The sequence below is a fragment of the Trifolium pratense genome, linkage group LG7, assembly GCF_020283565.1.
Source record: "Trifolium pratense cultivar HEN17-A07 linkage group LG7, ARS_RC_1.1, whole genome shotgun sequence".
Taxonomy (NCBI): domain Eukaryota; kingdom Viridiplantae; phylum Streptophyta; class Magnoliopsida; order Fabales; family Fabaceae; genus Trifolium; species Trifolium pratense.
The window spans coordinates 8,068,351-8,094,115 of record NC_060065.1 but is presented as its reverse complement, the minus strand read 5'-3'; the positions used below and the strand labels follow the sequence as shown (position 1 = coordinate 8,094,115).

The following is a 25,765-nucleotide window of genomic DNA, read 5'->3' as shown; positions in this document are numbered from 1 at the left end:
TTTGATATGATATACTTTTAAAATTGATGGTGCTTATCAATTATTGCACATAATTTTAATCACAATTGGTATACTTGCCATAATGGTTGGAAATATTGTATTGCATTGAAGGGTTGCGGGTTTGAATCCTAGTCAAGACAAAATTGTATTATTTTTTAATAAAAATTGCAAGATAAAATGGAGGGAAAACAGGAAAAACAAATTAGGGTTTAGAGTTTGCTTGTGTATACTGTATACAAACTTATAATATAAAAGATGTGGAAGTTGGAGAAGACAAATCACCTCGCGGAAAAGAGGTTGAAGATATATAAATTTGAAGTAGATCCAAAGTGAATCATATTTTGATTAAATTTAAAAATCTGCATGAAAAAAAAAAATTCAATGTTGTTGTATTTATGAGATTATATTTTGTTATATGTTGTATTAATTTAGGCCAACATTTACACTTTAAAGGAATATTTAATTATCAAATTCAAATTTTCGTAAAAATAGTCACTTCATTTTTTTTAGCAAAAACTAGAGTGCAAAAGCATCATATGATAGTAAAGACATCCCAACTAGGTTGGCACCCCAATACTATCATCTATCATTTGCAGCACCCTATATAAAATATATTAAAATAAAAAGTAAAAGAATGTTGGGGGGACTAGGCCAATACCCAAGTAAACAATCATGTAGTGCTGAACAACTGCCTCGTTAAAAACCTTCACATGTAAACACTAAGGGATAAAACCTAAATGAAGGAGAAAAGAGTGCAGTTGCGTAAAAAATAAAACAAAACTAAATCAATTGTCTAAAATAAACTCGATGTCGTCTAGATTCCATTCTGTGTTGAGAATTCCGTATGAGAGTGAGGCATCATTATTGTTGACTTGAATCACTTGCTCATTCAACTCCATTTCCATAATGTTGGGAAAGCTATCATATCGATTTGAAATCAATTTGTCCTCTTGATCACATTCTTTGTTGAAAGTCACCGATGCGAGTGATCCATCTTCATTCAACATGTCATTTATAATCGGAAAATCTTCCTCATTAAACTCGATATCGTCAAGATCCCATTCTGTGTTGAGAATTTTAGGTGAGAGTGATTTATCATTATTATTGACTTGAATAACTTGCTCATTCAACTTCATCTCCATAGTGTTGGTAAAGATATCATGTGGATTTGAAATCAAATTTTCCTCTTGATCACATTCTTTGTTGAAAGTCGCGCATGAGAGTGATGCATCATTATTGTTGAATTGAATCACTTGATTAGATAAGGTATATGAGATACCCATAATAAAATCAATAGTTGTCGTATCATGGATGCTTGTTCTAGGTTTCCTTTTAATATCTTTGCTCTTATCATCAAATCTTTGCTTTTGCCTTTTAAAATACTTTTGAGCATGACTTGCCACTTGGGTTGGAGTCTTTGTCACTACGTATTTTTGAGAGATAACTTTCCAATTTCCCTTATAACCATGTAAAAGACCCTCCAAAAAACGTCTGAAGAATAGAAAATGCTCACATGTGTTCATCATCTGTCCAATGCACCACTTTCCTCATCTGTGCGTTGTTGTTGTGTGTTGCTTGATCTGTGAATTGAAAATTGAGTGGTGGCATAGAGTTTAATTAATAGTATAATATTAATATATAGATTTTCGTTTGAATGGTAAAACAAAATCAACAAACTTACCTATAATATAGTATAAAATAAGATATTACGTTGATAAATGATATATACTTTTGCTTCAAAAAAAAAAAAAAGATATATCCTACAATTATTTTTGATAAACTTTATGTATACTCTACAATAATTTTTTTTATTAGCTTGTAATCCGAAAATTTAGCTAGATAGATATATTCTGTTGAACATTAGTAATAAATTGTGCACTTGTAGCTCAGTGGATGGAGCGTTTGTTTCTTAAACAGAAGTTTGTACTTTGTAGGTTCGATTTTTATTTAGCGCGAATATTGGATTCCCAAAAACCTAGCGATATTCATGGAATTAATGCCGTATCAATATTTTTATTGGGGTCGGAAATGCAGTATCCATATTTTAATACTTGAAAAAAAATTGCCATTTATTAAATTTTGAATTTTTAGGATTAATTTTGTACTTCCTCCGTTTCAAATTACTTGACGTTTTAGAAGAAAAAAAACAAGAAATTAAGAAAGTGTATTTTTGCACCTTATTTTCCTATTATACTTTTATTTTAATTCACCAATATTTATTTTTTTTTTTTTTGCACAAACTTTCTCTTTTCAATAAATTTAATATGTTATGTACCAAAAAAAAATGTTATGTACCAAAAAAAAAACTTTAGCTTGTCAAATATATATTAAATATTTTTCGGTTTCAACAACTACTCCTAAATGTTTGGAATTTACATGAGGGTATAATAGACAAAATATAAACTTAAATTATCAAAACGACAAGTAATTTGAAAAAAATAAAATTTTCTAAAACTTCAAGTAATTTAAGCCACTAGGTTAGGTCTAGTGGTGAGAGGTTTGGATAGCACGCTATAGGTCCTGTGTTCGATCCTCAACTCATTGTAAACAAAAACAAAAGTAAAAGATTTAATAGTATATATTTCGAAAACTAAAGTTTTTTTTTTTTAATTTTTTTTTTTTTGTACTTAATTTTTTTTTTGTACATAGTATATCAAATATATTGAAAAGAGAAAGTGTTTGCAAAAAACAAAAAAAAATTATTGGTGAATTAAAATAAGAGTGTAATAGGAAGATAATGTGCAAAATTACACTTTCTTAATTTGATTTTTTTCCTAAAATGACAAGTAAAAAAAACGGATAGAGTATTAAATAATGTTTTTACTTGATAGAAAGTAAATAAAATTTATGAAATTAATGGAGGCAACACAGTAACCTTTACGTCGCATCGACTAAAATCCAATAAAAAACGGATAAAGTGACTCTAATTAGCAAATGAATATGCAGAACAATTCACTTCTTTAAAAACGTGAGTAACTGATGCTATCCAATATGTGGAAGTTTGAGAAGACAAATCACCTCGCGGAAAAGAGGTTGAAGATATATATATTTGAAGTAGATCCTAAGTGAATCATATTTTAATAAATTTAAAAATCTGCATGTAAAAAAAAATTCAATGTTGTTGTATTTATGAGATTATATTTTGTTATATGTTGTATTAATTTAGGCCAACATTTACACTTTAAAGGAATATTTTATTATCAAAATCAAATTTTCGTAAATATAGTCACTTCATTTTTTTTAGCAAAAAATAGAGTGCAAAAGCATCATATGATAGTAAAGACATCTCAACTAGGTTGGCACCCCAATACTACCATCTATCATTTGCAGCACACTATATAAAATATATTAAAATAAAAAGTAAAAGAATATTGGGGGACTAGGCCAATACCCAAGTAAACAATCATGTAGTGCTGAACAACTGCCTCGTTAAAAACCTTCACATGTACACCCTAAGGGATAAAACCATAATGAAGGAGAAAAGAGTGCAGTTGCGTAAAAAATTAAAAAAAAACTAAATCAATTGTCTAAAATAAACTCGATGTCGTCTAGATTCCATTCTGTGTTGAGAATTCCGTATGAGAGTGAGGCATCATTATTGTTGACTTGAATCACTTGCTCATTCAACTCCATCTCCATAATGTTGGGAAAACTATCATATATCGATTTGAAATCAATTTGTCCTCTTGATCAGATTCTTTGTTGAAAGTCACCGATGCGAGTGATCCATCTTCATTCAACACGTCATTTATAATCGAAAAATCTTCCTTAGTAAACTTGATATCGTCTAGATCCCATTATGTGTTGAGAATTTCAGGTGAGAGTGATTTATCATTATTGTTGACTTGAATCACTTGCTCATTCAACTTCATCTCCATAGTGTTGTTAAAGATATCATGTGGATTTGAAATCAAATTTTCCTCTTGATCACATTCTTTGTTGAAAGTCGCGCATGAGAGTGATGCATCATTATTGTTGACTTGAATCACTTGATTAGATAAGGTATATGCGATACCCATAATAAAATCAATCGTATCATGGATGCTTGTTCTAGGTTTCCTTTTAATATCTTTGCTCTTATCATCAAATCTTTGCTTTTGCCTTTTAAAATACTTTTGAGCATGACTTGCCACTTGGGTTGGAGTCTTTGTCAGTACGTATTTTTGAGAGATAATGTAACAACCCAACTCTAATTAATAGTAATTAGTGTTAGTTAGAGACTCCAATTAAAAGATAAAAACATGATTTAATGAGTAATTGGAATGTTTAGTATATGAGAGCATAATTTGGACTTTTAGTAAGTTGAAGGGCATAATTTGCAATTGACTACTTGGTTGAATAAATAGTGAGAATGAGTTGAAAACAGACGAATTCTCTCTTCTTCAGCAGCGCTGAACCTTTCACTTTCCCTCACCACAAATTCTCTCTAACATATTACCTCTTTCTCTCACTAGAAGATTTTGAGTAAAATCCAAGAACACAAAAAGAAACTTGTGCATGTCCTGAATTAATGCTTCTGACCATGAAACCACCAAAATAGATCTTGCTCCATTTTTCATTCCCTTTCCATTGACCCAACAATCATCTCAAGGAAAATATTCTCTCTCTCAAAACTTAGAATCACCGAACCACTACCAACTCATATGAGGTTGAGAGAACTAGTCAAAGTTGGAACCTTGTTGGCTTCTTGTGAAGATTTTATATTTTGGTGAGGCTGTGTGTATGTGACCTTGGAGATGGGTTGGACGAAATTCAGATGAGATGGCTTCTTGTGAAACTTTATATTTTTGAAGATGTTTACAACTCCGGTTATCAAAGAAATCTATTGCCAACCGCCTTTGTTGAATTGGATAAAGTGTAATATTGATGGTGCATCTTGTGAAAATCCAGGTATTGCTTCATGTGGTGGTATTTTTAGGAACCATGAAGCTGATTTTGTTTATGGTTTTGCTGAGCCCTTAGGTGTTGCATCCTCAATTTATGCTGAACTTTATGGTGCAATGAGAGCCATTGAGATTGCTTATAAGAGGAATTGGAGAACTCTTTGGTTAGAATAAGATTCATCCATAGTGGTTTCCGCTTTTAATAATAGTTAAATGAATTGTATAGTTTACTCACATCTTTAGAGAAGGAAACCAGGTGACTGGCCTTATGGCTGATCATGGTTTGTCCTTAGATTCCATAGTATTTTGGAATGATCTCTCTTTGTTTATTAATGACTGTTTTGATAAGAACAAACTAGGAATGTCTAGTTTTAGAATTTGTCCTGCTTAATGGAGGCTGGGTCGGGCTAGGCATTTGACAGTTCTAGATTTTGGCATCCTAAGCAGGGACGGAGCCATGTACATGGCTGTGTGGGCAGGAGCCCCCACTTCAATTTTAATTTGCTACTATGTACTAGTAATATATGTATATGTGCCTAGCAATGCATAGTTTGAAATACTTTTCTTTTTGGAAAAAATACATATATTACAACAAACAAATGACCTAGTGTGTCTTCACTATATTTTTCTTTTATATAGTTTCATTTCTTTAAGGGCAAACCATCATTTTAGTCTTTTGAAATGTAACTCGCTGTTATATTGATCCTTAAATATATTGAAATTGCAAATACATCCATAGTATCTCTTTTATTAGTAAATTTATGGACTAAAATGACTAACGTAAAATACATTTGAGTGCCAAATTGACTACCTAAAGTCAGATTTGAAGATCAAAATGATTAATAAAAGAGACACTTAGGAACCTAATTGCAATTTTGATACATTCTAGGCCGAATGTGACAGCGAGATACATTTTCAAGGACTAAAATGGTGGTTTGCCCTTTCTTTAAACAAGACTTGTTTAATATTTAATAATTACTCATATTTAAGTTGATTTTTGGCACAATTTATTTGTTATTTTATGCACTCATACATATTTCTTATTAACATTATATTTTTGTTTACTTAAATGTTGCTCCCACTATTCAAAGTTTCTGGCTCCGTCACTGATCCTAAGTTTCATAGTTGCTAGATTTTGACTTCCCAATTTTCAATTTTGGTCATCAAATTTTCCCCTTAGGCATTTACATTTACTAGTCTCGTATTAATTTTTTTGCCTGGAAATTATTTATCTTGCATTTTAAAATAAAAAAAAATGTTGACTTAATTGCACATTTGATCCCTTATGTTTATTTTAGATTTCAAGTTGGTCCCTCATATTTCTAAAATTTGAATTAATTAGTCCAATAAAATATTTAAAAAATTGTTATACAATATTGTTAAAATAAAAGGGAAACTATTGTGTGTTTTTTTTTTGTAAAACTTATTAAATGAATATATTTGATTATAATTATCAATGATAAATTATCCAATTTTTTATGTATTTTTCACAAATAATAGTCTCAGATATATTTTTTAATAAAAAATAGAAATTTAATGAGGAATATTTAGGATAATTTAGTAAATTTGTTAGTAATTAACTTTATTGTATTATTATTATATTTTTTTGGAAACAATATTATTATTATATTATTATTATCAATAGTTAATAGTATTTTTTTAATGAAAAATATTGTTTATGTTTCTATTTCTATATTCCTAATTTTATGCATATTCATCTTATTTTTTTATTGATTATTTTATTCTCACTTTTGTGATATATGTTGAATTCAAAAAAGATAATATTTTGACACAAAATCTCTTACTTATCAAGGAGATTCAGTTCATGTTGATTATTACCTTCCCGCTGAACTCGATAGCGATTCAATTGAAACACTTTCTGCAATATTTTCTACCTCTAATATGTTGTTGTGTTGCTTGATTTAATCCATTTGAGAGTGCTTATTTTTATTAGATTGGATAAGATAGATAAGGTTCAAATTCCTATAGATTTATTAGTTTGTAATACTAGGCACTAGAAACACAAACAACATGCCCGTAAAACCTCATAATGTTGTTGTGTTTCTTGATTTGAATTGAAAATTGAAACACTTCATGTTGTTGCTTGAATATATAACGGTATTTGTTTTGATAAACTTGAATTTATTTATATATATACTCTTGCTGTTGAAAATAACATCAAAACCAGCGCCTGTAGCTCAGTGGATAGAGCGTCTGTTTCCTAAGCAGAAGGTCGTAGGTTCGACCCCTACCTGGCGCGAATTTTTAATTAAAAATTTTCATATTATTATTTCTATTATTCAACAATCGAAAATGGTGCAGTGAGAGCATAACAGTCTTCCATAAAAATGCTTGAGTTAACTGCATTGAGATCGCCGTCACAATACCAAAACAATTTTCTCATCTAATTAAATTCTTGCCAACTCCAATTTGCGCCTTACTTCTCTATATCTTTCCGTGTTCTTTGAAAGTTTGCTTCACTCCAATGAGTCAATTCCTTACGACAACTATTCAATTTCTGCGTTATCGTGGGATCGGCACAAGAATTCCACGTTTGGTGCACAAATTGTGTGAAATTCAGTTCTACTAACCAAGAGCTCTCGAACTTGAACTGTTTTGGAGGTTTGTTGTAAGGTACTCTTTGATATCACATATTACATATATTATATTTTGTAAATTGTGATCATTATAGTTATATATTAGTGAAGTATGATCAATGTCTCTTTCTTTGTTAACGTATCTAGGTTGTATCGTATCTTCAATTTCCAAAACTAGGCATTTGGGCTTCATCGGCTAAACTCAACCGGTGTACACTCTAAAATGCTTAATGGAAGAGGCAGACTTCAAGGCTAGATGCTTCTTAGATATTGGCCATATCAACACAAATTATATTTAGTTATAGTCATAAAAATGGAATTTATGACTATATTGTACATAATTGTCTCAAACATAAGCAATATATATCTTTTGCACAAAGCATATAAAAATTGAAAATGAATTGTTGGTTAACAGCTTAAGCAGATGCTCCAACAGGTACACCACCCTTGAGCCTTGATGAACCGTACAATGTTTCTTCAAACCTAATGATCTCATTCTTTGATCCATAAGCAACTTGAGTTCTATCATCAATGTTTTCGATGACCTTGTCTAGGACAGATTTATAACCATCACTGCTGTAACCTCCAGCATTTTCAATCAATAGTCCTAAAGGAGCTACCTCAAACAACAGTCTCAACTTGGCTTTTGCAGTTGGTGATGTCACATTTGTAAATATACCCTTTTCTTTTACAATAATCTGCATATAAAAAGACATTTTTAAGCCATATTATACCAAATTAGCAAACGGGTCCGTGCTTAGCATAAGTGCGAGAAAATCATTAGGTACGAGAGGTTTTTATCTTTCTTTTTTTGTAATATATAAAAGATAGATGGAAACGCTGACACGCGACACAACGTGGACAAATGTTAGTGAAGTAATTTTGTATTATGTATAAATGTGCCGAGATATGAACCTGGTTGACATCCGGCACCATTCCTCCGGTGTATCTCAATGTGTATTTTTCTCTGACGTAGTAATCAACCAACTATTGGATGAAAAAGGAAGGGGTAAGTATTCATCGAAACATGTCAAAATACAAACAATGGAAATTTAGTTTTCTCAAATAAGATAATAACTTCATATAGACCTTGGCATAATTGGCGTTGTCAAATGTAGCTCTTAAATTTCCAGGGGAGAATAGTTTTCCTTCACTAATTTCATGAGTCTCTTTGACATGCTGCCATTTTCCTGAAATTTGAATTAGATAATTTTGTCATGATAAAGCTTAGATAAACTTGTATATAATTAACTTGTCTCTAAAATGAGCAAATAAAAGTTTCTATGACTAAATTGATTGATATTGTTCAATTTACGAGACTAAATTGACCGACTTTTATAAGTTTAAGGACTAAAATGCTGATTTACTCGATTAGTTTTTGGTCTAGAGAGTTATTGAGATGTTCCATGTTAAAATGAACATATCACTAAAGTGTAACTACCTATGAAGCACAGACACTCTTTGGATTAGGCGTGTCCTGGTGTCGGACACCGACATGACACCAATACTTCTGATTACACTGAATTATATATGTCATTTTTTCAAATTATCGGTGTCGACGTGTCAGTGTTTGTGTCGTGTCCGATGTTTGTATGCGTGCTTCATAGCAAACGGGTCCGTGCTTAGCATAAGTGCGAGAAAATCATTAGGCATCAAATATCAATCTTACCTTCATCAAGAAGGAGAAATTCATGAGTACCAGGGAAACCTTTAATAGCAAGCACATAAGTAGTTCTAGGACCTAAAACTCCCATAGCTGCCGCAACTTGATCTGCTCCGGTGACTCCAATCAACTTATCACCAGGCCAGACACCAAAGATTGTGCCAACTGTGAAATTTGTGTCTACTATGCTGGAACCATCAAGAGGGTCAAATGCAACACTAAATCCACCTGTTATTAGTTGCATATATTCAGTGAAATGCATGGCCTCAAAAAAATGATATGTTTGTATAACAGACATGATTAATATTTTTAGTGACAGTTTGGTACAATTATGGCAGACCTTCAACTGGACCTCCCATATCTTGAAGCTCAGGGATTTCTTCTGAGCATGCATACTTGCAGAAGTGAGAGTGTTTTAAGGCCTGTGCATACAAAATTGGTGACTTAGGCTTCATTGCACATTGCAAATAAAATTGAATTTCATTACTACTATTATTAAAGAAAGAAGATAAAGTCAAGAGTTCAATTCAATACAAGATCAAAGAAGCTCATTGTTAATCCACATCATAACAAAACCAAGTATCCTTTCCTAAACTATTTGAGTTGTTTCCATAGAAAATTTTCACTAAAAATTGGGGAAGGAGAAAATTATTATTAATTAAAGTGTTACTAACGACCATTTTACAACTGTCCCTGAGAGGATTAGAACTCTGTTCCTTGAGGTTACAAAGTCAAACTCTTACAGCTGAACTGACACTTCTTGGACAATTATTTCCGTAACAATTTTTACATATATCACAATTTTACATTAAAATCCTACATAAAAGCCACACATTTATGTTATGATCCCCTGTGTTGGAATTGGACCAAAACCAATCTATGTGCATGAATTGGAATAAACTAAAAGTATGGAGAAATATAATGTTCTAAAATCATGATTTCTAACCTCAAAAAGAAGGTTGTTAGCCAACATATCCACTGCAAGCTGCTCATCCCCAAAAGAATTAACACATTGTGTTCCACCACAAGAAGCTGTCTTCACTTTGAAAGCAATTGTTCTTAATGCTTCTCCCATGCACACCAACAACCTAACCAGCCCCTTATCCGGTGTCGCTTTTGACAGGAATTCTTCCTACAATATCGTCATAAAAGTCAAACTATTTCAATATAAACTTTATAGCATTTTTCATAAGCTATCCTGAAGAGCTTGTGAAAATAAGCTGAAAATAACTAATAGATATGTCCTAAGTTGTTTACATAAGCTCTCACAAACAGTCTCATAATTGCTTATATCAGTAGATAAGTTCAGATAAATCAATCCAAACATCTTAGAATTGGGAGTCACATTCAGGTCATCTCGCAACCGATGTGAGACTTCTTCACAAAACAGACTTATTCAACTACACAAAAACCGCGCACATGTAAAAAACTCACCAAACTGTCACCAATTTCACATTTGGTTATGAATGAAGCAGCTTTTGTTCTTGAAAACTTCAGTGTTGATTTGGATGACACTCTAAGTGATTCTCCAAAGAAAGAGCTTGTTTTCAAATTCTGCCTCATCATTACAAAAACATGTTAGTTTTCTATTATTCAATTAAGTAAAAGCATAATATCACACGTAGAAAAAGTTACATAAAAACTTTTTAAGATTCTTCTATTAAATTTCTACATACCCTGAAGGTAGAAGAGGGAGTGATAGAGGGTAGGGAGTGTTTGGAAGAAACAGTAGGAAAAAAAGCACCACGGGAGTAACATGCTATACTAGTTTCCATGGTTGCAAAAAATAAAAAACTATGTTGAAAAGTTTTGAGGATGCTGTGTTTGTTATTGCATTGAGAAAAAGAGAGTAAGAAAGGATATCAAGAAATTATTGATATGTGGCTAATTATGCATGTAGTGCCACGTGGCATTTGATGAGTAGATAGGCTAATGAAACTGCATTTTTGAGGTATGAAATATTTAGCATCGCATGTATTTATGTGGTTGTGCTATGGTCTTATATATGAAGAGATATGGTGGGAAGTGCTATCACCTATGTTTGTAATTAGTTTGTGACTATTGTTTTTTAAGTATCAAGTGTTATTGTGTATCAAGGTTTCACTTGTTATCAAATGCAACTACGATTTGTCCTGTTTATATAAGTCAGTTGGTAGCTGCAAGAACATTGATATGTAGTCACTACTACAATTTTGACATATAATAGCGCTGATTTAATAGCGTTTTTTAATAAAACGCTATTAAAAATGACACACATAGACTTATAATAACGGTTACTTTGTCGGGCGCTATTATATGGTGATAACGAAAATAAACGGACAAGTTTAATAGCGCTTTCTAGATAAACGCTGTTATATGGTTATCTCTTTGTTAGCGCTTTTTGTAGAATCGCTATTATAGGACTTTCTACCTAGTTAAATAAAAATATGGCCCAAAATATCTCGTTAATCTCGAACTACCTTCTACCCTCATCGAACTCACCACTATCTCGTCAATCTACTTCTTTACCTTCTTCCCCCAACATGTTCACCTAAACAACCCTCCATTCTTCTCTCCGGCGAACTCAGAAACCTTCTTTCTCTCAATCGTCCCCTCTTTGAACCCTAGAACTCAGAATTTTGAAAATTCAATTGAAACCCTGTTACCGATTCAATCAGTATCAAACCCTAAAACTCAATTGAACCCAGAACTCATAAATTGATTGATTTGTTTCCCATAAATTGAAACCCTAAAACCAATATTTTTGTACAAATGGTTTTATGTGAAAGTTGGACTGTTCATTGCTTCGCAAAAAGTGCTTCTGAGAGTCTGTCTTCGTTAACACTGTTACAATATCTTGGTGAGTTTTTAATGCTTTTTATTTATTACTTTTATGGTATGTACAAGCATGTTTTTTTTTATTACATGATTTCACCAGTATTTTCTCTGTGCTTCATACTGATGTAGTATTTTCTCTATGCTTCATACTGATGTTAAGTTTCATTTGTATTACACACTACTCACTTGTTTTTTTATTTTTTATTTAACCACTAATCTGGTAGTTACTTTACATAAAAGTGTCTGATACATTGAGATTTAGTGTACTTCCTCTATCAATATTTCCAGCATGATTATTTTTGGGATGAATTAGTGTTGATGACTAGCTTCAAAATGTAGTAAATATTTATAGTTGTTTGGTAATTTGTCATTTAGACTGTATATTCAACTCAGTTGTAAAATGATTTTTTAGTCTGTATTTTCTTTTAGCATATATTCACTTCTAACTCTAGCATCAGAGGCCATTTGTCACCCAATCTACCCATTCCGATGGCAGGTATTCAATCTTTTACTTCTGAACTCCTGTCTGGAGTTCCATTTCCCTCCTGTTTTTATGGTTCCATGTATCTAAGATAAATTTTACGTTCTTGATTCTCCTATCTTCTTAGACTTGGCTGACAAGGACATGAAGCAATTTAATACTCTATTTAATGAGGTAATTCAACTTACTTAATGTGGATCTTGAGATGATTATTATTGGGTCATTCAATTTTGTTTTTATAACTTAAGCTAGTTATAGAGCGCAGTGGCAATGTGTTTTGCAATATTATATAGCTTATTTTTTGGCATTAGTCATCATATTGTTGATTTTCAAAGTTCAAATGAGAATTTTGATTTACTTAGAAGTTGTATGGAGTGCTTGATTTAGTTTATATTACAAGTATTTTATTTAACTTGATTTTGTTAATAAATGAATTGTAGTCGGGCCTCAAAGTAAATGAAGAAATAACAGATTCTTTTTTAATTGTGAAAATTGTTTAGCATTTTCTTGTCGTGAAAATGGGGCTTTAGTCGCTTGAATATTCCTCCGTGCCTTCTGTGAGTGGTCGTGCGATCCCGGGGATATTTTGTCAAGGTATTTTTGTTGTTGTTGTTGTTGTATTTTCGTTTGCTTGCAATCCTTTCTACAGTGTATTCTAACGGTTCTAGATTTTCTGATGAGTTTTTGTGCTGCTATTCCTTACTTTTGAGCTGTTTTTTGCTGTTTTTTTTTTGTGCCTCGGGTATGCAGTTATGTGCTTTCTGTCGCCTCTTGGTATATAGCTATTTGGGTGGTGTTTGGTTTTTTAGTGTTTATTTGCCGAGTTGTGGTAATTATTGGAATTGTTAGGCAGTCATAGTCAACACTTTGTGTTTCTTTTAGACATATAATAGAAATGCTTATAGTAGTTAACTCAATGTAATTATATCGGTTGTTGTAATAATGTTAACTTAATTGCAAAAAGAGGTTGACTCCTACTTTCTCACGTGAATTCGTTATATTGCTTCTAGGCGTGGTTCTCAATGCATCTATTCAAGGTCTACTTAGTTTTTGTTTTTGGCTAGCTAGTTATCTTTCTAATTAGAACATCTTGATAATTTAGGTTTCTCCTCTTCCTTTTAAAGTCATTGAGAAAGTGTTAAAGGATAAACTCGGACCCATTTCTCTAAGATGTAAGTTGCACTCTCTAACTGAATTTTGATTTTATGAACCCTCAATCTTTCATTGTTATCTTATATGAGCTTGTTTTTGTTAATATTTTGGTATATTTTCTATTCATATCTATGGTTCCTTACTTAAAATAGAGTTTCCTTGAATCAAGCTATTAATTTCAATTATGTTATAGGTTGTTTCAAGTGATTTTAATTTACTTTAAGGAATTAGTGTCCGTAGATTCTCTCTATGCATTGTCTCTTAATTGATATTAGAGCTTTTGGTTGTTAGTTACTTTATGTTTTTCCCCTTTCCTTTTTATTCTATTATGTTAATTATTTTTGTTTTTGATTAGTTTGTTCTCGATTGTGAGACCGCGCCCTTCAAAGTTCAAACCCTCTCAGCGAAGTTGCTCCCCTTCAGTTTGTTCTTTTTTCTCTGCTCTGTGGCAAATTTTCTGCTCTGTTAGACTGTAATTTTCGCAGGTGTTTTAATGGAGTTTATGGCTGTCAATAATAAATCATGGTCTAATGGACATAGGTATTTGAGTCGTTGGCCTCTGTTTTAGGCGCTAGATCTTTCTTTTACAGGTTCATTCAGCACCGTGGCGGAGATCTTGTGTATGGTTTGCATAGCTTTGCCTGGTTGTTGCTAGTTCTTTGTATCAAGTAACCTTTATCTTTAAGCTTCTTTTTATTTGAGGTGTAAGGCAAAAGGCTTATGTTAAGATTCTTGCTTTGTTTCTTGTTATTGCAAGTTTTTGCTTGAATCAATTGAAATGTTTATATTTTGAGGTGTTTTTGTGATGCTCCCAGGGATGATATAGTCAAATGGACAAGAAAATTAAAGAACCATTACGCCTGTTTTAGACATGAACATAGAGGAGAAGGAGAGATCTTGTATATGATGAATTTGTGATGCTGCAAAGTCCATACCGTGTTCAATCAATTTTTTCTCTTTATTTTTTTTTTGTGATGTTAAGTGCTTGATAGGGTGGTGATTATGTCTGTGATTAGTGGCATTCTACTTGTGTCATCATACAAGTGTTGTAATATATATTAATTTATATTGTTTGAGAATTTTAACCAAAATTTTGTATGGTACATTGTTTGAATGACTTATATAGTGTGTTTTATTTTCTGATTAATAAAATTTGTGCAGCTCTTGTTAATTAAAAACGATTGGATAAGCATTATCAAAAAAAAAAAAAAAAAATTGGACAAAAATAAGTTTTTTTTTTAAAAAATAAAAAGGATCTTTAATAATGCTTGTTTCAAAAAGCGCTATTAAACGTAGACCTATAATAGCATTTTAGAGCACGTGCGCTATTAAATGTTGTTTACATGAAGATTAATAATCGCGCTTTATGCTCGGTCGCTATTAAAGATATGACAATAATAGCGTTTTTAAAATAAAGCGCTATTAAATCCAATTTCCGAAGCACTCTCTAGCAACGGCAGTTTACATATGACAGCGCTTTTCAATAGAAGCGTTATTAAATGTCCATATTTGATAGCATTTTAAAGCGCTATTATAGCCACTCAGACATATAATAGCGGTAGCAGTAATAGCACTTTTAAGCGCTATTAAAAGTCAAAACAAGCGCTATTAAAGACCCTTTTTTGTTGTAGTGAGTAGTTTGAGTTTGAATTCGAGATTTTACATTTTAAATGTGAGTTTAGTTACTGGAGTACTAAAACTCATCTAAATGATCACAAGGAGTATAAGTGTTATTAATCCAATATGTTTTTAAATAATTATAAGGGTACATCTTATCTTATATATTTTTAATATTTAAATTATTTTCACAAATCAACCCCTAAATTACCAAAACGGGTAGTTTGACACATAACTAAGATCGCGAGTTTTGAAAGGAAATGAGGGCTTTTTTGTGAGGAAAATAAAGAAACAAATAAATAAATCTTTCATTTTTTTGAAAGTGTTTTCTTAGGGAATGATAAATGAATGTTTTTATTCATATATTTTTTCCGACGATACAACTTTTGAGTGAGAATTTTATATTTTAAAGAAAAATGAATCCTCCAAAATTCTGCCCATTAAAAATCTTCTATTCTTTAGTAAAAAAAAAAAATCTTCTATCCTTTCCACTTTCTTTTTTCAAAATTTTCGCCTCTCTTTTCCTCTAAACTCAAACAAAGCTTAATAAATATATGTAAAATGTATAGAATATGAAAGACGATGAAGGTGGCGAGGGGGAAAACAACAAAGAAAATTGCTTTTTTGGCCTCCCATATTACTCTTAGGGTCCCAAAAATTCAATTTTTCCCTCGTAATATTTCGGAAGATACTTTTGAACTCCCTTAATTTTGAATCCTACGCTCCTAATGGTACCAATATAGTGCAAAAAATATTTTGTGCAATTACGTTTTTTTTAGTTTGAAATGCTTCGGAAAATAACTTTCAAAATCACTAAGTTTCAGATCTTACGTCCGAAATGCACTCATATAGGCCAGGACCAAAAAGTAGTGTTCAGTTACATTTTTCTACATTTAAACCCAAAGTTTGACTAGTTAGACTTATTCTCCATATTTAAACTCAAACTAAGGAAAAAATCACTTTAGGCTCCTCAACATGCTTTGAAAATTTGGGGGCGGTAGAACATATTGAGTTGTTCCAATAACAACTCTTTGTATACTTGGTAAAAATACAACAACAACAACAACTCTTTGTATCAGTGTTTTTAAAACCGGACCGGACCGGCCGGTCCGACCGGTCGGACCGCGAACCGGAGGCTGACCGGTCTGGTCCAGACATTAGATCGGCCATGCTGTTAAACCGGTAGGAACCGGAAAAAACCGGAAAAACCGAAAAAACCGATGAACCGGCGGTTTTCCTGAACCGCCGGTTTGATTACTTAAATTTTTTTTTTGCGCTGAGAAGCCCCAATTTTTTTTTTTGCGCTGAATTTTATTTTTTTTTCCTTCAAGTTGTTCTGTTGTTATATTTTCATTTTTTTTCCTTCTTTAATTTTGGGTCTTATTATTTTAAATGTTGAACAATGAAATAAACTCTCTTTTATATTTCAGATCTAAAATATCAATTTTTAAACAGAATTGATTTTGTAACTAAAATCAATCACCAGTCAAATGAAACAATGGATTTGTAATGGTTGGGTAAATTTATTTTAAATGAAAATCAAACACTCAAAAGATGATTGTAAAATTATGTGTAACTAAACTAAATCAAATTTTTCATCTTGGTGATTAATAACAACAATTAGAAGCATACATTAGAGGAAAAACATCTTATTAAGCGCTATTAATTAAATAAAACAAAATATAAATGGGGACAACAATACCTAATCTAGAACAAAGAAAATGTTGTTCAAAATTGATGAATCAAACTCGAAGAATCTCGAAAATGATGAAACAGAGGAATCCCAAGAACATGAGGATGAAAAAATAATCAACAAAACAAAGAATTGAGTTGATTTTGAAAAAATAAAATCCAAACACTCAAAAGTATGAGAAGAGAGAGAGAATACAAAGAAGAAGAAGAAAAAAAAAGATAAAGGGAGCTTGAAGAAGAGAATAACCATGTTTGAAGAAGATAATACAGAAGAGAAGCATGTGGCGGCTGTGCTGCTATGTTGTAGCTTTTATTCTTTGACTTTAGCATATCAATTAGTTCTATTTTATATTTAGGGTTATATAATGGGCTTGGGCCATATTTTTGAAATGTGGGTTAGTGTAATTTGTAACTTTTTTATTTTTTATTTTATTGAAATGTGATTTGGTCTTGAAATATGTATTTATTTTTTTTGAAATATGATATTTTTTAAATACCGGTTTAATAATAACTATATAGTTTTATTATAGAGACCGGTTTAATCTACCGGTTTAATCCGTTTTAATCCGGTTTGTCATGCGGTTCGACCAGTGACCCAGTGGTTCGACCAGTGAACCAGTGAACCAGTACCCTCGTCGGTTCGATATCCGGTCCGGTTTTTAAAACACTGCTTTGTATATATAAACCCAAAAACTTGATATGTAGATACACAAGGTGTAAAGCACGTGATAACAAAGGAAAGGCACTTAAAAAACAAAGGAAGCTTCCTCGAAAGAATGACTCACACAACAGACAATGGAAAAACATATATACTCTCTCATGCATTCTAGTTAAATATCAATCCTAGTATTATCTCCCAAATTTTGTTTTAGGACTCATTAATGTCTTTCTCAGGTACTTATCTCACTCACTTAGAAACCATAATGTTAATTTCCTTTGAATTTTTTTATATGTTCCATTGCCACCCTTTCTATTTCACCTTGTTCTAAACTTTGAACCAATTTGGTAATTTGATTTTAGGTGATTATAAATTTTTGTTGAATTATTATATAGGTTATCCCTTTGGCACATGGAAGCAAACTGGAGGTGTTACTTAAACTGAATTTAAAGTTAGCTTATAGCTTGAAACTATGTCTGCTTATGCACATCAAATGGAGCAGCAGTATTCTGCAGTTAATCTTTCAGATGATTCTGGTATGACATGCTATCTTTGTTTCTCTTTGGCTCTATTATATAGCCGGCATATAAGTTAGATTAACATAAACAATATTTTGACACGGAAATTTGACAACAATTTGGATGATTAATACGGTTCAAACATGTGATTAATTACGTTCAGTGGATGGTTAATGAATATAGGTGCCACAACTCATTAATCATTCATGGAATGTAATTAACCACGGGTTTTGAATGTTATGTTCAAATATACAGTCTTTTCATGTTTTCTAATATACATGATATCTATTAAGGAATAACCACATTTTGTATCGAAATGTTCAACTAGAAAGTTGTGATTATTGACATTCAAAATCGTCGTTAGTTGTATTCTGCGGATTGGTTAATGAGTTGTGACACTTTGTTTAGTTTGTTACACTCATTAACCATCTACTAAACGTAAATAACCATATTTGAACTGCATTAACCATCCAAATTGTTGTTATTTCGTTGTGTCAGAATAAAGCGACTCTAGATTAATGTAGTACTAGTATCCAATAGCACGTTCTGAGTTGTAACTATTTTCTGTGTGTTGACAGATACATCAAGCCATTATGTGCTGGATTCAGGATTCTACATGACATCTTTTACTGCAACAATCTTTCTTTCTTCACTTGCCATTCTTGGAGTTTTATTAATTACTTTGCTGGTTTCGTTGGCGATTATGCTGCAATCATGTGAAAGTAAAAACAGTGGAACTATTGAACTTGAGAATACAAATGATTACTACAGTTATTGCAGGGTGCATTCTCTACATGCTGAACTCAATAGCTTAGAAGGATATGATATTCCTAATATATGTAAAGATTTGGCTATACATTATATCAAAGGGGGTCAATATGCTAAAGACTTGAATTTAATTGTGTCTATGATTGATGATTACTTCAAGAGTATGAGACCTTCAGAGAATGGTTTGGATGTAGTGTTGATCGACATAGATGACATTGTTCCTTCAAATCCTTATTCTTCTAATTTCTATCATAGGTAATCCCTTGCAACTAATGCTCCTTAATATAGGATATAATGTAAAATATAGAAAAGAGCTCACATCAGAAGCAAATGGTGTCGTAGAGTCAAGTGTTGTCAAATAGTGACAATAGCATAGTGGAATTTGAACAAATCGTCATTGTTCAGTGATATGCTATTTTGAAAGTGTTGTCAAATAGCAACTATATCAGTGCTATAACCTATAACAATGTTGTCAACAACTTTCACCATTTTACAGATTTATAATTCTGGCTACTTGGTAGCATCATTTATATAGTCTTTCCATCTTGATGGTAATCTTCATTATTTGTTAATGATAACAACTTAACAAGGAGTTTCTTTTGGTGTAGGTTTCATAATGACAGCATTAGCAACTGTGTCAAAGAGGAAAAAGATGTAAAGCTCATGTTTGTTTTAAGATTATACATGAACCTTCAAACTAGTGGATGGTCTATAATTTTGTTATCAAGAGAGCCTGAAATATACCAAAATGTCACCATTAATCATCTAGTTTCAGCGGGATTTAGAGATTGGTCTTCCTTGATGATGAGGTATAGTGATTATGTTCCCTTTATATTTCCAAGAAAATATCTTAACTGTTTTATGTTTAGGGTTCTCAATTGGTTTCAATACTTAAAATTGGTCTTCTTGGATTGAGGTTTACAAACATATTTGAGATGTGCTGTTGCATTTTATTACATTTTTATATCAGGCTACTTTAGAGTTGTTTTTTTAACAAACTTAGATTTGGCTTTACCAAAAGCATGTTATAATAACTGAATCTTATGATCTTATACTGTCAATGATCTGCGTTTTTACAGAGCAGAAGATTCAGATTCTATTAAAGGGAATGAGTACTTTTCTAGGCAAAGAAGTGAGATACAGAAGAAGGGGTTCCATATAAAAAGTATTATAAGTAGCCATTTGGATGTATTGACCGCTCCAGATAATCGAATACGAAATTTTCTACTTCCAGGTCACGTATGCGACAAGTTTGAACATCAGATAGAGAGCATAGATACTGGACATTAGTTTTATGATTCTTCTTTCATTCATCAGGAAGACAGAATAACTTCTAATTATTTAGGTTCTTTTATTTACCATAAACTAGATATGTTTTTGTTATACATTATTACATTTAACATCAGTACTACAGAAAATTCAGTGTACCTATTCGCAGTAACTAGAGATGAATCTGATGCTGTTATGGCAACTTGTAGCTGTCATAACTCAGAAGCTGCTGCAAAATGAATTGAACCAGGAAGAAACTTTTGATTTGATGATTAGTTTACAATTTGCGAAGGATTTGCTATTCCTACCTAAATTTTATCGCGGAATCTGATTCAATGAATACAATCAATGTCATTGCAGATCAGCAGCACATACACTCCTATTTGTATTTCTTTTGTCTATGCCTTTGATTTGATGCCAAACTTTATTTAATGAAATACTTTTCCAGGTCCAAAAAAAATAAATATCAAATCTATGTGTCCTTCCAAATCCATGTGAGATACCATGTTATCAAAAATATGTTCTTGTTAGAAAACAAAATTTGCATGTCAAGGACAAGGAACTGCCGAACTGCAATATGGAATATTGAAAATGAAGTTTCAAAGGTCCACAGAAACAAATTGGAATATCTGACAGTTAAAACCGCATACAAATTTGTAGAGTACAACGAAATAACATAAAAATAGTATTAAGATTTAAGAGGATTGCAGAACAAGAGAAGGAAAGAGAAAATATACATTTCTAAGCTTCCAAGTACGCTTACCACTATCATCATCATGCAAGGAACAGACCAATGCCTAAACACTTGACTATATGCAGCACTATTAATTAAAAAAAACTTCATGGAGGTGGTGGTGATGCTGAAAGTATGCCAAAAAGCTAGACTGAAGATTGACCAACAGACTGAAGCCGCTGCAACCATGAGATCCTCAGATTAGGCTTTTTCAACTGGAGAAAAATTTCCCTATGTTCCGGCCTAAGGAACACATCTAAAGCAAACAAATAGAGGTCACTTCCTTGCTCTAGTTCTTCCATTCCATCAAGGCATTCAATGCATTCACCGATACTATAATTACGTTTGCCTTCAGCAGAAGAAATTGCAAAGGCATTCTTTTGAATGCTCGCACCATTTCTTGATGCAACAGCATCACAAAGATATTCAGTCTTCTCATCCGAGCTGGTTACATCTGGTTCTTTTACGTTCAAAGGCAAAGTATTAACGCTGTCATCACTTTTCCTTTGTTTCAAAGCAGGTACAGTCTCCCCAGTAACAGTAGTACCATTAAAGATGGTATCCAATGCGTCGGTGAATTGTAGTTCCCTATAGCGAAATGGGGCAGCTTCTGGGTTTGCCTATACCAAATGAGTTGCGGAAGAAATCAGAAATCTCCTTAAGATTTACAAACTTTCAAATTAACATAATAAATAAAGTAAGCACAATTTGGTAATTTAACATAATTAACATAAATAAAGCAGATTTGGTAACTTAACATACTTTTAAATATTTAGTCCAATTTTCTTCACTAGCCTCAAATGTATGCTTAGATGGATTCCATTTCATGTAACTAGTGGAAACAAGCTTAGACCAAATCTTCCATTGATCCTTGGTATTATCCCAGTGATTCTTAAATTGTAATCTGCCATAAGTCAAACCAGATTTCAAATGAAATGAATCCATAATATTCTTCCAACCTTCCTTAGTAAAATGAGTCCCAGGCTTATTTCCATTTAATGTCTCCTGCAGACATAGATCAATAAAGGTCTTGTGCAATGAAGGGGTCCAGTTTGCTTTGACCTTAGTAAATGATGAGCATGATATGCTTTGCTCACTCGCAATTGCACTGATCGGTGTAGCTTTAACCAAAATAGCACTCTTAAAGTCAAAATCCTCATTAACGCTCTTATGTTTCTTCCCTCGCTCTTCAGATAAAGGAGATGTAGTAGCTTCTGAATCATCATTCTGTCTCTCACTACTAGTTGAAGGTTTCACTTCCCCGGATTGTATACTATCACCAAAGATGATATCCAATTTGTCTGATAATGGGATTTCCTTAAAGCGGAATTGTGCAGCTTCTGGGTTCTCCTGTGACAAAATGACTTGGTTGTTATCAGTCTCAAACTGTGAAAAGAATATTGCATTAAATTGAATGAATATAATATGTTCATACCTTTAGATAATCAAGCCATTCTTTCTCTGAAGCACCAAACGTATTGGTTTCTGGGTCCCATTTCATGATATCATCGCCAATCAACTTAACCCAGATTTTCCATTGTTTTCTGGTTTGATCATAGTGATTCTTAATTTGTCGTTTGTCATATTTCACACCAGTCTTTGCATGAAAGTATCCCATAACATTCTTCCAGCCCTCCTTGGTAAAATGTGTCCCGGACTTGTTCCCCTTCAAAGTTTCTTCAAGGCATAAATCAACAAATATTTTATGGAATGCAGGTGTCCATGAGGCTTTTGGAGTTAGCGGAGATTTAACCATAGCCGAAGTACCTAATTCATAATCCCTAACAACACACTTGCGCTTCCTCCCGCGCCCTTTTCCATGCAAAGAAGATTTGGCTGAAGCATTATCCTGCCACTTAAGACGTATTGAGTTTTTAATTTCCTCAGCAGCCATTTCTCCATCGAAGATGATATCCAATTCATCTTTAAACTGGAGGATTTCCTTAGACTGAAACTGTGCAGCATCTGGGTTTGCCTGCAAAAAATAAAAAGGCTTCAGAATATTTATCTGGGACAATGAAAATCTCCTACAATCTTGAATGAACATTAATAATTACCATACATACCTTTATATAATCGCACCAGTCATCTTCAGAAGCACCAAACTTCTTAGTTTTTGGATCCCATTTCATGCTACTATCACGGGTCAGCTTATCCCAGACTTTCCATAGTTTCCTGGTGGAATCATAGTGATTCTTGAATTGTTTTTTGTCGTATTCCACGCCAGTCTTTACATAAAAAGATTCAACAATGTTCTTCCAAGCATCCTTGTTAAGTCGCGCCCCAGGCTCATTCACCTTCAACACTTCTTGGAGACATAACCCAACAAACAATTTATGGAATGCAGGGTTCCAATTAGCTTTTGCAGGTGAAGTAGACATCCTCGACCTTATACAATGAAAAATGTCCTGCCAAACAGTGGCGGAGCCAGGATTATATTGGAGCCTGGGCACAATTTTAACCACAATATTTTTTTGGCTAGCATGAGTCAAATAAGAAAAAACCAGCAAAACATAAAAAACCAGCAAAACATGAGTCAATACCTACAATTACAACTTTCTTTTTGCACACAACACCTAAAACAATTCTGCACATGAACAAACAGACACTGCCCAGATTGTTAGTTAGCTAAATCTACAACTTTTGGGATAACCAATTCGTTAATGTCTTCTTTTTTTGCAACCGCAAAGGAAGAAGCTTTATTAAAATTTGGCATAAGGAATGCCTTGTCTGTACAAACCCAAACAAATACAGAATAACCAATCTCTATAACAAAGGAAACCGAAACAAAGAAACACACCAAAACAGCTAGGCAAACAAGGCTTCAGAATTACAAGAACCCCTATGCTACTTTTAAGATCCAATCAGTAAAATAGAAGATCATTGTGGGAAGAACATTTTGGCTAAATACACAAAATAACAAAACACTACCCAGATAATTATTAAGCTAAATTTCCAAACTTTGGGGCAACCCATTTAGACGAATCAACAGAATAATAATTGGGAATACCAATTTCTAAGTATTTTATGCAATTTCTCAGTTTTAGGGTTGTTTACTTTACCTGCCTGGGCTGCGAGAGAGAGTGAGAGGATGAGAGTGGTGCGGCGGATTTGAGAGCAGCCTAAGATTGAGCAGCTAAGAGTGGGAGCCTTAGATTAGATCGGTTGGGCGGTGGACGGCGGGCGATGGCTAGAGAAAGAGAACGAGAGAGATGAACAAGACAGAGACAGAGACGAGAGAGAAATGAAGTGAAGTGAAAAATGAATATTTTTTTTTTTGGTAAATATGAATTATGTTTTTCATTTTTTATTTATTGTGTTTTTATGAAAAAAATAAGTTTTAATTAAAAAGTTAAATGAAAATGTAATTATAATATCCAGAAAAAATTATAATCAGCATGTACCATATCATAGGTCATTTGACATGTCCGTAAAAAATCAAGCTCATAACATTTTTAAAAGTTTTGATATTTTACGTGAACTAAAATAAAAACAAAAAAACTAGATATTTTCAATCTCAAATATACGAAAAGGGCCATAAAACCTAAGGTTTAAAGGCATGCATGTGCAATTTCTGAAAATAGAAGAAATTAAAGAGATTTTTCAGTGACAAAGGGGATAAAATTGAAATCAGATACTAATTAATAAAAAAAATTGAATTAGTACTACTAACTATGATTGACATTATGATGTATAAACAGTGAAGAAATATTTTGGGGGAAAAGGAATTCGTATACCTTTACTTCATGTACAATGCTACTGAATTTGAAACGATTGTAAATTTGTGCGTTTTACTCCTCAGCGCTAGAGAAACTCCACATGTTTTTGTGTGAAACTGAAACCCTTCTTCGAAAATGTTGATTCTGTGTCTGTTCTTCTTTGTTTTGTTGTGGAAATGAAAATTGAGACCGACCCGTGATATAATAACTTTTAGAAGGCCTAAATCCAGCTCTATTCTAAGATGACGGCCCAATTAAAAATATTATTAATTTCTATAGGGATATTAATGACAGAAAATAAAACTTAAAAGGTAGTAATGTTTTTGAAATTATTAATGGAAATATTAAATTAAAAAATTCAAACCAAATAAGTTTAGATTTTTTTTGGTCGTGATATTGATGTAGAATTGATGCGGAGGAAGATACACGTTTATTTAATGTGTTACTGTATAGTTATTGTTTGCTATCAATTTATTATGTTAGTCTCCGTTGAGAAACCTATGAAGTTATTAAGTAATAGGTGAATTTTTCTCCTCCCAACTGAATATTTTTCATAAGCAATGTCACAACATAGTCTATAACAATGAAAGTGAACAAATTGACCATTCTAAATGGCATGTTACAATTTCAAGGATTTATTCGTCAATTCACAAATTTTAGAAACTATTTTGATACTTGGTATCCCCCTCTCGTATATTTTTTTTCCCTTTCTTAAGATTAAAATTTTTTTATTAGTTGTCATGTTTTCTATTCTCTCTTTAATGGAGAAAAGATTCCTTCAATTTTAAATTCCACCGGAGAGAGCAAGGATCTGCATCCTTAAAATTCAATTTCTCCATATTTTTAATTTTTTGAATCAAAGGTCAAGATTTCACTTGATTCCTCATGTAATGGAGAGGATCTCCTCTCTCTTTTGTCATTATGCTATTAATTTTTTTATACTCAATTTAGGGGTCTTTGGTTGTATAGGCTATGTCGGAAAGTCTATTTTCTCCCCCAACTAATTAAATTACCTGAATAAATCGAAGAACCTAATGGATCGAACTCGTTCCTTTTCTTATTTAAGTAGCTGTCTCCTAACCGCCTTAAAGAATGAAGTCCATATTAATAATAAAAGATAGATTTGTTAATCTGATTAAAGTCGTAATAACTAGAAGTATTATTTCCTCTCGCAAATTAAGAACTTGTATAAGATTAT

General features: G+C 32.4%; 3 protein-coding genes, 1 long non-coding RNA gene and 1 other non-coding gene across 12 annotated transcripts; 3 read left to right on the top strand and 2 right to left on the bottom strand.

The window, feature by feature from the left end:
• Positions 1–7,070: 7,070 nt before the first annotated feature.
• On the top strand, positions 7,071–7,143 carry TRNAR-CCU. The gene has a single exon. It is a non-coding gene; the product is annotated as a tRNA-Arg (tRNA).
• A 607-nt stretch (positions 7,144–7,750) lies between these two features.
• On the bottom strand, positions 7,751–11,252 carry LOC123894879 (sedoheptulose-1,7-bisphosphatase, chloroplastic). The gene is made up of 8 exons (XM_045944973.1): positions 10,820–11,252; positions 10,578–10,697; positions 10,090–10,275; positions 9,484–9,565; positions 9,150–9,371; positions 8,570–8,670; positions 8,396–8,467; positions 7,751–8,178 (listed from the first exon to the last, which is right to left on the bottom strand). The coding sequence occupies exons 1-8, from the start codon at positions 10,916–10,918 to the stop codon at positions 7,897–7,899; spliced, it is 1,164 nt and encodes a 387-aa protein (XP_045800929.1). The 5' UTR covers positions 10,919–11,252; the 3' UTR covers positions 7,751–7,896.
• A 940-nt stretch (positions 11,253–12,192) lies between these two features.
• Positions 12,193–13,506, top strand: LOC123898576. The gene is made up of 3 exons (XR_006805348.1): positions 12,193–12,456; positions 12,569–12,615; positions 12,942–13,506. It is a non-coding gene; the product is annotated as an uncharacterized LOC123898576 (long non-coding RNA).
• Positions 13,507–17,640: 4,134 nt separating this feature from the next.
• Positions 17,641–20,390, top strand: LOC123894875 (uncharacterized protein At2g39920). The gene is made up of 5 exons (XM_045944967.1): positions 17,641–17,796; positions 17,956–18,096; positions 18,657–19,101; positions 19,455–19,655; positions 19,926–20,390. Exons 2-5 carry the CDS (start codon positions 18,033–18,035, stop codon positions 20,134–20,136), a joined length of 921 nt encoding a protein of 306 aa, XP_045800923.1. The 5' UTR covers positions 17,641–17,796; positions 17,956–18,032; the 3' UTR covers positions 20,137–20,390.
• A 331-nt stretch (positions 20,391–20,721) lies between these two features.
• Positions 20,722–24,134, bottom strand: LOC123894873 (L10-interacting MYB domain-containing protein). 8 transcript variants are annotated; one of them, XM_045944965.1, is made up of 6 exons: positions 23,911–24,117; positions 23,392–23,456; positions 22,915–23,256; positions 22,284–22,823; positions 21,611–22,198; positions 20,722–21,468 (listed from the first exon to the last, which is right to left on the bottom strand). In XM_045944965.1, exons 3-6 carry the CDS (start codon positions 23,227–23,229, stop codon positions 20,995–20,997), a joined length of 1,917 nt encoding a protein of 638 aa, XP_045800921.1. In that variant the 5' UTR covers positions 23,230–23,256; positions 23,392–23,456; positions 23,911–24,117; the 3' UTR covers positions 20,722–20,994. The 8 variants fall into 8 exon arrangements, with proteins under 8 accessions (XP_045800921.1, XP_045800917.1, XP_045800922.1 ...); XM_045944961.1 differs by having other exon boundaries at positions 22,915–23,293; positions 23,911–24,108; XM_045944966.1 differs by having other exon boundaries at positions 22,915–23,293; positions 23,906–24,004.
• Between the last annotated feature and the right edge of the window lie 1,631 nt (positions 24,135–25,765).

Excerpts from the sequence above, each read along its gene's own strand:
- LOC123894879 (XM_045944973.1), bottom strand. The coding sequence starts at position 10,918 with ATGGAAACTAGTATAGCATGTTACTCCCGTGGTGCTTTTTTTCCTACT. Across the intron at positions 9,566-10,089 it reads CTAACAACCTTCTTTTTGAG|GCCTTAAAACACTCTCACTT; the intron begins GTTAGAAATCAT and ends TTGTATGCACAG. Across the intron at positions 8,671-9,149 it reads ATTTCTCCTTCTTGATGAAG|GAAAATGGCAGCATGTCAAA; the intron begins GTAAGATTGATA and ends TTCAAATTTCAG.
- LOC123894875 (XM_045944967.1), top strand. The coding sequence starts at position 18,033 with ATGTCTGCTTATGCACATCAAATGGAGCAGCAGTATTCTGCAGTTAAT. Across the intron at positions 18,097-18,656 it reads TAATCTTTCAGATGATTCTG|ATACATCAAGCCATTATGTG; the intron begins GTATGACATGCT and ends GTGTGTTGACAG. Across the intron at positions 19,656-19,925 it reads TGGTCTTCCTTGATGATGAG|AGCAGAAGATTCAGATTCTA; the intron begins GTATAGTGATTA and ends GCGTTTTTACAG.
- LOC123894873 (XM_045944962.1), bottom strand. The coding sequence starts at position 23,229 with ATGTCTACTTCACCTGCAAAAGCTAATTGGAACCCTGCATTCCATAAA. Across the intron at positions 22,824-22,914 it reads ACTGGTGCGATTATATAAAG|GCAAACCCAGATGCTGCACA; the intron begins GTATGTATGGTA and ends TATTTTTTGCAG. Across the intron at positions 21,469-21,610 it reads ATTGGACTAAATATTTAAAA|GCAAACCCAGAAGCTGCCCC; the intron begins GTATGTTAAGTT and ends CATTTGGTATAG.